This window comes from Hylaeus volcanicus, chromosome 3 (assembly GCF_026283585.1).
Source record: "Hylaeus volcanicus isolate JK05 chromosome 3, UHH_iyHylVolc1.0_haploid, whole genome shotgun sequence".
Classification (NCBI taxonomy): Eukaryota; Metazoa; Arthropoda; class Insecta; order Hymenoptera; family Colletidae; genus Hylaeus; species Hylaeus volcanicus.
Genome location: NC_071978.1, coordinates 10,588,351 through 10,600,143, shown reverse-complemented (window position 1 = coordinate 10,600,143; position 11,793 = coordinate 10,588,351). Strand labels below are relative to the sequence as shown.

Genomic DNA, 11,793 nt, shown 5'->3' with positions numbered 1-11,793 from the left:
CAAGTACAAGTCAGCCTCGGAAAAAACTATCTTCTTATATCCGATATCGACCATGAGTTTATAAGTACAGAGTATAATTTCGTGACGAATAATGAGGGCACACTTGCTGCATATGAAACTTCTATGATTTTCATTTGCGTTACGTCGTTGCAACCAATTTTTTTCTTGAAAGGTGTGAAATTCAATTCTAAATTTGACAAATAATTACTGTGAAATGTAAATATTAAATTCTGCTAAAATGCATTAAGATTGTGTATTCTTTATTTCGTAAGAATACATGTAGCAACTGTTTTTTAAGGTCTTCAATAGAGAATGAAAATATCATTTTGAAAATTTTGAAATGTCCAACATTAATCAAGACAGAGAATCTTTGTTATTAACAATCATAAATATATTTAGTATTTTGGAGTACAGTACACAACAAATAAATATTAATTTTAAAAGTACCAATAATTTGTTATTTAATGGATTAAGAAATCACTTCTATAGGCCAATGGCACATTAAAAAAAAAAAAAAAACAACTATCAAAGTATAATAAGCGATTTTAACTAGCACGACTCGTAGTAGCATCATTTCTAATTGCGTAACAGCCTAAGCACTTCGCTACTCCTGTTACAGAAAAACAATTCTACGTGCGCGTATTGTAACGAAACATACTCGTTCATACAAGTGTGATGTGTGACTACTATCGCATTCATGAACGTGCGTACGAAAGATCACGTGTGCACTGGGTCAGTAGGTGCGGCCTGATCTTCAACGATGATCTTCCTACCGTGAACTACGCATGGTAGCACATTGCTTTCCGTTTCAAACAAGTCATCATCGAAATGTTTTAATTATTTCATTGTTCTCAAACTCTTTCTCAAATGATTACATTCTTTACTTTACACGTAATACTTCTTATGAAAAGAGATTTTGCTTTTTGTGTCCACTTATTATGAGTAACAGTAACGAAAAAAATTACATTTCTTGTTTTCCCAATTTTTAACGTAGCATGACAATTTACATACTGATAAAATACTTATAATTGTATTAAATAACAGTTAATTTTGTATTTGTTGCTCAAGAAAGCAAAATAATATACAAATAATATAGAGATTTTGTGTTCATCTAGGACCTCAAAATTCTTTGTTAGGTTAATCTTACCGTTCTTCCGTGAAAAGACACAAATGTAAAGTATAATCAGTAATTGAAAATGAAAAAAATTCTAAACGATCACGTTTTACTCGCTTTTTTCTGGTTAGTTAAAGAGCCTAGGTTTTCAAGTCGAGCCTGAAAAGGTTAAATTACCGCCAGCGCTCGTAATTAACGTGATTATGTATCCGGATCGTGGGTGTGGGATTGTACCGGTCATTCACGATGATTACGAGGTCAAGTAGACTAATTGATGCATATCGTGGTCGCTTTGTGACCCTCCTCAAGCTTGCTCCCTCGTAGATTGGGAAAAAAGCATGATAGCTTCGTTTAAGTATCGTGTATGCTCTCTTCTTTCGACCGACTATCGAATTCTTTGACTACTATTTATAGTGAATTGTTTTTTATTTTTTTTATCATACTTCGTCGAAAGCTTCAATTTTTTCTAAATTTTTTTTATTTACAATGCTTTACTAATGCTACGTTACATGAATCTCTTTGAAAAGAATATGTGTTACTGATTTTCATTTGATGACGAACGCTGTTGAATAGAACGATGAACCACAACAGCAAACATGGACACAGAATTAACTATTAAGGTGATCATAAGGACGAACTCGGAGAAACTGAAAGAGGATTATTTTATCAAACGAGTCTGTGTAATGATCCTAAAGAACATTGTTGATCTTTCTTAGATTCAGGAAGAATTATACAAATTTAAACTTGCAGAAAAAGAAAAATAAGTAAAGTAAATAATTTAGTCCATTCATGTACATATTTTTCTTTAATTTTTGTTTGTTATTTTTTTTTTTTCATCTTTCTCACAATTTTCCTTTGACTACTTTTAAAATTTATAAATGAGATTAACAAATAATCAATAGTGCTATCGAGTCGCAAATTATCAACCTGAGTGTTTGTTACAGGTGTAATCAACTATTTCAAGAAAATAATAATGATTATTTCTACTTCGAATTCTTTTTTTTTTTAACGTACTTATGATCGGCGTCACGATCACTGAAGGTGTCAATTACCCACAAGATCCACTTGTACAATTCATAGATGCCACATATCATGCTACCGACTGCGCCAATCGCAGCGAGGCATATTTCCTTAATGAATGTATACCAAATACTTTTAAACTTTACGTCTCTCGATAGGGAATTTTTGATGCGCTAATTTATTCCTTACGTTTTCACTTAACTCACGAGAAAAATATATTCCTTGTGCGCGAATAGCACGAAAATGTCAGAGGAATTTATAATGATGTAACCAGTTAGAAAAGTGGGCACCAGAATTCCAAAACATGGATGTTCCAAATATGACTCCAGTGGGCTGCAGTATACCGCGGTGCCAACTATGCAAGCTGACTGCAAACGTATTAATAAATAGCGAAAATTAGTCGCAGATTCACATATTGTTAAATATTTCTTTTAATAAATTCATTTTTCACTTTCATAGTGAAACATATTTGATACAAACTAGATTTCTGTATATTTTATATGGTACCTACATCAGAGTGAAGGATATTTTATATATACAGGATATATTATATATATATTTTATATATACAGTATATAAGTATAACTTATAATCATATACTATAAATTCATGGCTAATAATAAAGTTTCTTATATCAAATGCTAAAATGTATAGAAATCATTCAAAATGTGTTGTCCTCCTTTTCGAATTGTTCTTACAGTTAAAATATAATTTATTAACTTTGATCAATCTATGAAGTGATAGACTCTTTTCTAAAATTGCTATGCGACAGTTAAAGTACAATTTCTTAATTTCTATAATACTTAAAATCTCCTCAATTATCTAATATTGAAATTATAAGAAAGAATTTGCAAACTGATAAAGTAAATCTTTCCTCAGATTTACGTAAATATTTTATAACTGAAATCCACAATCCAAAACAAACCAGGGACAATGTTTTCCATATCAACAATGTCTTGTCAACGTTCCACGTCCTCAACCCCCAACCGTGGAAAGGTATCAGTACATTTCCCATTTCTTTTTCGGTGGACACAAATTTGACGAACCCGCGATATCTACAGAATCTTTGATAGTCGAGATCAACACGCAACTCAGTGACATTTTTTTTTTCAAATGTTTCCTTTACGTCTGAACATGCTGAATACTTCAACGTTCAGAATGCCGATTATTTTCTATCGATTGGATCGATTAATAAGACTGACGCGTCACCGTTTCTGCCCAAAAGAAGGATAACTTTATAAAAGTGATCGTTGGGCAACAATTAAAAAATGAAGGGACCCGGTAAACTCATCACGGATATTAATTTCATTTTGAGATTGATCGAATTCGTAAGCGAGTTTAACATTGGTCAAAATGTGTAGAATGTTTAGAGACTTTTTAAACTTCTTTTTTGCGTTTGGTTATGTTACTTAGGTACTGTGTCTCCTGGGAATAATTTTCTATACCGAACGTTTTGTGTTTCTGATGGTGCTCTCCTTCCATGGGTGGCTATATTTGTCTTTTTTCTATGTCGTATCTTACGTGTGCGAGGAACCGAATGTGTGGGTGGTATGGACGTAAATTTAATTATGTAATTCAATCCTGTTTCTTTAGATTGCCTCGACTGCCTCACTGGTGATTTGAATAGTTACGATATTTGACATTGTTCTTTAGTGCAGCTTTATTCTTACTTTTCTATTAAATCGTGTATCGCATTAATCTAAGAGAATAGAGTCAATAGTATGAAAGTTGAATTCCACATAGATATATACTAGTAAAACTATATATAAGAACAACATGAATGAGTAAAGTGTAATTTATTCGCACTGTTCTTCTATGCAGTTTGAGTTTTAATTTTTCATTCAAACAATTATGACAAGAAAATTTCTTTCGTAGTTTTCCTTGACCTTGTATATTATATTTTCTTCAAGTTTGTATAAAGAAGTTTCTAATTGTTATGATTTATTTAAGTCACACAAATTATATTGACTATGAAAACTACATTTTTTATTTAACTCCCTTATTTCTTATTTATTCTCTCATTTTTTCTGGAGCTGTATTTTATTCTGTTTAATTTCACTACTGGAACTAACCACGTGACTAACTTTACAGGAAGTTCTGGCTCTCGGAATGTACACCGTTCTCATGTTAATCAATGGTATTTTGGAGTCGTCGACACTTTGCATTATGCCTTTCGCATTAGGTAACGGAACAAAAATTTAATGCGCCCGGAGATGATGACATAACAACGACAATTCACTTATCCAGTTACAAATGCAACGCCAAATTTAACCACACGATTTTGATGTTTTCAGCTGGTTTATTATTCGCAGACTTGGTGGTCCTTATCGTAGTCAAACGCTAAGTAAGAAGATCAAAATACTAAACCATACGGAAAATGGACCTGTTTCTATTAAACATTAAGCTAGTTCTCGAATTGTGCAATTTTTTGCAAGACATAATTTAACGTAAATGGGCGTTACAAATGTTGCTTGACATCTTCGTTATAACTGTACGAGGAAAGTAAAGGCATATGAATGAAGAACGTTTATTCAATTATCGTTTGCGTTTACAGTGGCAGCAGTCGCTCGGTTGGCTTTCCTTATGTTCGCGTATTCCACGCAAGCCATGTAGGTTGTTTCGCAAAATAATATTATGAAATTCGCTGGAAAACATAAAATAATTCATTGCTCAGAGGAAGTAATTAAGATATACCCGTAGTCAAGTTTGTATAAATGAAAAATTATTAAATGTATCGTTTGGAAAAATATAGGCTATTATTTATTTATTACAAAGAGACTCATTTAAGCGCGCACCTAACAGCAGGAGCCCAATTTTAAGTTCACTGCGATTTGCTTCGTGATCTGCCAAAGTTGTATCGTGAGCCCTTTGAACCCCTGCTATTCCACCTATCAAATTGAAGATCACTCCTATTGAGAAGTACGTGAATTCCTAGAATCGAATTGAGAAACGACTACAGGAGTTAATATTAAAATAACGTATTTGATCGATGATGTTTTACTATAATAAAAAATTCTTATTGCCCTTAGTACGTTTAGAAAACGAGAAACAGGCGAAACAATATGTCAAATAGGTTATTCTAGCATGGAAAAGATGTTCAACGTATTCTTGTACATATAGAAATTTATAATTTAAACAATTTGTATTTAGTAGATGCGAAGATGACTCGAACCTGTGAGTCGAAACGTTGTATTAAATGACAATTATATTGAGACTAACAAATAGCGATCTTTACCTCTTTTATACTTAATTCTGCATTGATAAACTCTTTTTTACCTAGGAAACTTTAATACTAGCTGTAGATCCAATAAGAAAAATATCGACTACCTCGTTCGAGTTGCTGAACCTCTAAATGATTTTGAACAGTGTACAAGCATGGAAAGAGATCAAGTTAGTACAATTAAAAATACGTGACTTTCTGTTTAAACTAACTGGTAGTTTGCGTGGCTTCTCAAACACATGTGTCATCGCGATAGAAAAATAGATGATAGAGTACGTCGACGAGTCGATGCAATAAATAATCCAGAGCCATCTTGGTATCAGATACTCGCTATATTTCGAGAGTTCCCTGAGGCAAATGACAGCTATAATCTAAACGACCAACAAACAGTTATGAAATTGTGAAAATACGCGCAACTATGATAAGAGGATTTATTTTACCAGCTCCAGGACTTTCAAGAGGAAGCTGAAGTCTCTCAGAAGCCGACGTGCAAATTCGAACATGTTTATTGATCTAATCATCAACTGCCTCGAGTTTCGAAAGGCAAATGGCCGAATATCGCCGATGATCTTTGCAATTTTCGGCCATACAATATATCGATTAGGTTGAAAAGTGATACTTTCACTCATTCGTTGAACATTATATATTATTCTTGCAATTACAAGAAGTTATTATTATTTTTTTTATCGCATTGGCTTAAATTATTTGTTTAGTTTATTTCGAAATGCAGAAGATACATTTTAATATTATCATTCTCGTCGTTTCAATTGGAAATTTTAATCGCCTACGGTTTGCCTCGATCTGCCTGAACTTTTCATGAAGCCTGGGCTCTTTCCTAAGGCTTGCATTATAAGCAGAATGAAGTCGATGATGAGTAGTACGAGCGCCACTGTTAAAGGAGAATGGAAATAGAGGAGTTCGCCATTGTTTGACACAGTTTATACCGGCGTAAAAGTAAATAGCAACGGGTATATGTACTTACCCAGGGTCATTACAATGAAAACTACATATTTGTAATGCTCGTACCCTAAAAAGCCGATGTTATTAATGCATTAATATCTTACAATTGTAAATTCAATGGATTATAGTAAACTTACTATGTACTATGTACATCGATTCGTCGTAGCGGACGTAAGAAATAATCGTAAAGATCATCATAACTATCGATGCACCCACTATTAAAGTTTCCTGGATAGAAAAAACAAAATCAATTAAAACAACAATTTTATATGAAATATATATTAAAATTATGAAGAAAATTGTGCATACGACGAAATTTAATTAAAGTTCAATATTTAGTTACTATATACTATATATTTTACAAGTTTCATTCAATGTTAAATTAACGATAATTAATTTTATGTGTATGTACGTATAATTTTCTTCAATAAAAAGTTTATAAAAGACTGTTATCACAATGTAGTTTTTCCTTGGAAAAACTATTCAACGTGATGTTTTACACATGTAATCTTTTAATTGTACAAATTTGCATTCTAATGATAGTAACTGTAAGTCTGAATTACTCAATTCACAAGTTGAAACGTTTATAAGAAATGACGATAACATTGAGATAGTCAAATGATTTAAAAAAAAAAAAAAAAAAATTTTCAATATGATTCCTCCAAGTACTCTCATACTTTTTCAGTATATTATACTAACTGTTTGACAGATCAAAAAAGCTAGAAACAGAACAAAAGATCGATCAAAATATAAGTTTTAATGTGAAATTGTAAGATTCAATTACCAGAATCGGAGTTGAGTCGAACCAGGTGTACCCATACAAAACGATTACTAAATATGAAAGAGCGATCAAGTAATATCCTTCTAAATAAGCGTAACGATAGTATTGTTTCGTGGTCACATCGAAGACTAAAAATTCCACGAGCACCATGAGGCACTAAAAGAAAAGGAACTTTATTAATTATATTGCTTTCAATGATGTATCAATTTAATAAAATTCAACTTACAACTACTATAAACTTTAAAACGTAGTGGACGTTTGTCCAGAGCTCTATGCATGCTCGACCCATTCTTGCACTTCAAACTTGTTTATATTTTACTTTAAAGTTCTTCTTAATATTATTAATATTATTAATATTCTGAACGATCTTCTTGATATCGTAAAATTAACGTGCATGTACACCATGAAATGATCGACAGATTGTTTGCATTTGTTTCAAATCGATAATACTTCTCGATGATCAGGTATGAGTTCTTAATGGAGGCAAAACAGTACAAATTTAAAATATTAAAATTGAAAGTTTATCGTTCAAATTGTTTTCAAAGTGGATACATTTGGTGCTTGAAGAGTCAAGTGAAGTGTAAAAAAAAAACGTTTATGAGAAGTTTGTGTATCGTACATAAGGAAAATATGATGATAACGATATAAAAATTATTTATTAATTCCTATATTTAGTAATACATCTTACTGATAATACAACTAGAAAATGTTGTATCGTGTGTCGTTACATGTGTCGCACGAGTTGCTTGTTAATAGCGTTACGAACACGTCAGAATGTGTTCGTGAAGGTTTATGTCATTTAAAATGAACAGTTTACTTTAAGCTGAGAAATTGAACAATTGTATAAACCATGACTTGGACTCCGATAATCATTAATTAACTAACATTTCGTTGTCTACCACTGGATGAGTTGCTACATACACACGAAGAATGCTTTAAAAGAATTGTCAATGCAATAACGAAAGGTTTTACTATCAATTCCTGTTCGTGATGTAGACTTCACTGTTTGGAATCAGGCGTGACGAGATGATACTTAAGCGTTACGTGACTATTCTAATACTCATCGCGGGCTTTCGCGAAATGCAGAAAGCTCAGTATCAGATCCACGAGGTATGCGACACCTTCGATGACACATAATGATCCAACAGCTAGACCCGCCTGAAAAATTAAATAGATTTAATGCAACTGGTACAAGCTATGTAGAATACAAATGTACGAACGTGAAATAAAATCAAATCGAAATGTTACCAAAGAGGAGAATAATCTACACAGTTATATCGAACTCTTAGATTGCAAGCTTCATAACTTTAGTTTTCTTTAAGCCCTTTTAATCTTATCGTTTCTTGACGATCACACGTTTCACACTAGCGATCTTTTATTACCTGTCTTTCCTGAACGATGGCATCGAATTTATGTTCTGATTGGTAACCGTGCCAATAGTGAAGCGCCGTACCACCCACAGCAATAAACATAAAGGTTCCAACGAAGTTCATTAAAATTTCCTGAAAAATAACGCTTTTTTAGAAGTCGTCAAAAATTAATATTCGGTACCGGTACATAAATTTTTTATTCAATTAATGAAATATTGTGCTCTGCAAATACTGATAATTTACATACAATTTTTTCTATCGATTTCATAAATAAAAATTACGTTCAACAAAATTGTAATTAAATATTAATTATTATTTTTGTTAGTAGTAACTCAAAGGATCATATTTTTGGACATCTAAAAGAAACGAGACAGATACAGTCAACACTGCAATTATGTCAAATATACGTTATGCATGAATTACATGCATTAAAAAACAAGGTTGCAGTAATCGAAACGTTGCACGGCAGCGTTGTTAATGGAGATTTGCATTTTAGAAAAATTCGAATAAAAGTTTGTATATAAATAATTCAAAATTTCGTCTTACAACAAGTGTTTTCTTATGGTTCAGGACCCCAAAGCAGTAACTGATGAGAACTACGCTGGTGTAGATGAAGAATCCCACCAAAACGCCAGAAGCAACGATTTCTGCGTCTGGATTTTTGTCTTCGTTCAAATTCCATGTTCCTCCGACTCCCAGGAATTCCCCATTGTATCCTACTCGGTACAGGATCAGGATAATGAAATTAATAACCTGAAAAGTTAAATAAGAGTAGAGTGACGAACGAGAAACATTGGAAATCAAACATCACATTTCTAACTCGAATCTATTATTTTTAGCTTTTAATATTTCCAGATGAGATATAGTTCTCTCAAACCCTCTATAACGTAAATTGTGCGAGACGTATATATTAATTCTGTGGCTTTCTAAAGCAAACATATCATTATCATGTTCAATAGAGGGTCAATACAAAGGGTAAACGTGGCACGACATACTTTTACAGATTAACACCTGATATTTCCGGAAATCAAACGTAATAGGAATCTTAGAAGCAGACGTACGTGTTAATTTCTGATAATGTTGACATTTTAGCTCGAATAAATTGTTAGGAAAAATTGACTCTAGCAAGATGTAGCACGCTCATATCGCAATACCGTACCTACATGGAGAAGGGCGTCATATCGCTTTGCAAACAAAGTTCCTTATCGTACACCGATAAGGACCGAAATGAATCATAGAATCGTGTACAAATGCTTCTTGAATGAGTCTAGTTACGATGATTTATCGACGCAGGTATTGCACTAATTGCCGGAAATTGGCACAATGTGTCACCTGGTCGAAACATATCCGAATCTTGATCAGATTAATACAAAGGATAATCGTGATTGTTATTTAAATTGCTGTGAAATCTTCACGTCACTATCAATAATGTTTTCGTAGCATGGTATCGCCGTAAGATAACTCGAGGCAACAAATATTTTCAATCGTTTGTCGATACAAAATATTTCATGTTTAAATAACGTTGATGCAGTTCTAGAATTTAACAGTGACCTGATATTTACTTTCACTTTTGTATTTTAATATGAACGAACAACAATTGTCTTTCTGCACAAAGTATTTTTATATTGGTGCTCAAACAAATTCGATTTCTATTTTGGAGAAATATTTTACTTTTGACATTAGAGCTACGAAGTAAAGAAATTTTATTCGTGTTAGACGAAGTTCTTTTTAAAATTAATCAATTGTTAACAACGCTTTTGCTACTATTTTTAGTATTAATTATTAGAAGAGAATTCAAACTAATTATATTGATGAATTGCATATTTTCCCTCTAATTAATAATAATTAATACATGGTAGTTTGATTAACAGGCATGTCCTCCAAAGATTTAATATCGATTACCAAATTTTTTTCTGACATGATTGATAGGTACTATAATTAAGCAGAAAAAATTAGTCACAATACACAATGTACTTTTGTATATAGGCTACAATGTTAATGAAATCACTATTCTAGTCAAGATAAGCATTCTATACGTTAACAGGATTATTGTACAGTCTATCATCTTCTAATTTTTCCTTCTAATCATTTCTATCTAATTTTCACGTTAATAATTTCCCCACTATTCGTTATTTAATGCCGATACGTTGATTTTTGAACATAAAACTGATACTCCTCGCTGCCTAATCACTAACTGACACATTTTGAACAATTTCAATCGAATTACGAATTATCGACGAAACATTTTGTTAATTAAACATAAATAGATGTAGAATCCCTCTCACCAACTTGAGAACTTTTATCACTATACTCGCAACAGTCTCTAGGGACACCATGTCTACACTTTTGTAAAATGTACTTTTCACAGTGGAAACGTGCGCACGGAATGAAATTCACGGTGTTTCGAATGCCTTCGACCCAGTACCAAGCCCTCTTTATCTAATCAGATGATACAGCGTACGCTGAAAGAGGGATAAGAAGTATAGAAAGCACCTGTACATTTATTGTACTATCTCTAGCGATAATTCAACTCGATGCCATCGAAATATCCAACGTTTGTTGTTATTCACGTAACCCAGAATGGATTCTTCCTGATTTATGTAGTTGATGTCGACGACAGTTTGATAGCATCGATGTAGTTTTCATTGTCTTGATATCTACGGCAATATCTTTCTGATTATTTTTGTCAAATTTCTTTGACTCCGTTCGATTAAAATGCATTGCCACACTTTAATGTAACAAAATATTTCTTTCTTTTATTGAATATTCACCTCAAGTTTCTAAAACCTTATGGAACATCGAATAAACAAAAATTATTTCATGAAGTATCATAATATGCATTTCTATTTTTATATAAAATCTATACTAGAAAAAAATACAAAAAAATAATCTAGTTATAAGCATGATTTGAACTATAATTTTAGGAAGTTTCAAAATTATTTTGTAGTAGATTTTCACAAGAAAAATAGACATCTTACATAAAAATAAATAATATCGCCTAGACAAATATACATTCAACAAATATATTCCCTTAGTTATCTACAACTAGATAATATAAACTTGTTCATTAAATGATTTTAGGAGTTGGGCTTAGCTATTACTCCAGAACAAATAGCTGAAATGGAGTCTCACATTGACGACATCGACTTTGAAGCCGCTGCAAAAGAAGAGAAGGCAACGAGGCACGACGTTATGGCTCACGTTCATGTTTTTGGAAATCAGTGCATGACAGCTGCTCCCATCATCCATTTGGGCGCAACCAGTTGCTATGTCGGAGATAATACGGTAAATTTTAACGTATATTATCCAAACAATTTATTAATGTAAT

The 11,793-nt window shown here is 32.4% G+C and overlaps 3 protein-coding genes and 1 long non-coding RNA gene across 4 annotated transcripts in view; 2 read left to right on the top strand and 2 right to left on the bottom strand.

Moving 5' to 3' along the window:
• Window positions 1-11,793, top strand: part of LOC128874408 (adenylosuccinate lyase) — a 36,822-nt gene that overhangs the window by 22,464 nt on the left and 2,565 nt on the right. Inside the window, exon 2 of the mRNA XM_054119187.1 lies at window positions 11,547-11,750. Coding sequence (XP_053975162.1) covers window positions 11,547-11,750 — 204 coding nt within the window. The remainder of the gene's footprint in view (window positions 1-11,546; window positions 11,751-11,793) is intronic.
• LOC128874416 (uncharacterized) lies at window positions 3,640-4,568 on the top strand. The gene is made up of 3 exons (XR_008456639.1): window positions 3,640-3,682; window positions 4,226-4,316; window positions 4,429-4,568. It is a non-coding gene; the product is annotated as an uncharacterized LOC128874416 (long non-coding RNA).
• LOC128874415 (uncharacterized) lies at window positions 6,112-7,600 on the bottom strand. Its single transcript, XM_054119193.1, has 4 exons — window positions 7,099-7,600; window positions 6,452-6,542; window positions 6,337-6,381; window positions 6,112-6,243 (listed from the first exon to the last, which is right to left on the bottom strand). Exons 1-4 carry the CDS (start codon window positions 7,243-7,245, stop codon window positions 6,131-6,133), a joined length of 396 nt encoding a protein of 131 aa, XP_053975168.1. The 5' UTR covers window positions 7,246-7,600; the 3' UTR covers window positions 6,112-6,130.
• LOC128874414 (protein snakeskin) lies at window positions 7,733-10,906 on the bottom strand. The gene is made up of 4 exons (XM_054119192.1): window positions 10,751-10,906; window positions 9,012-9,218; window positions 8,478-8,597; window positions 7,733-8,253 (listed from the first exon to the last, which is right to left on the bottom strand). The coding sequence occupies exons 1-4, from the start codon at window positions 10,799-10,801 to the stop codon at window positions 8,149-8,151; spliced, it is 483 nt and encodes a 160-aa protein (XP_053975167.1). The 5' UTR covers window positions 10,802-10,906; the 3' UTR covers window positions 7,733-8,148.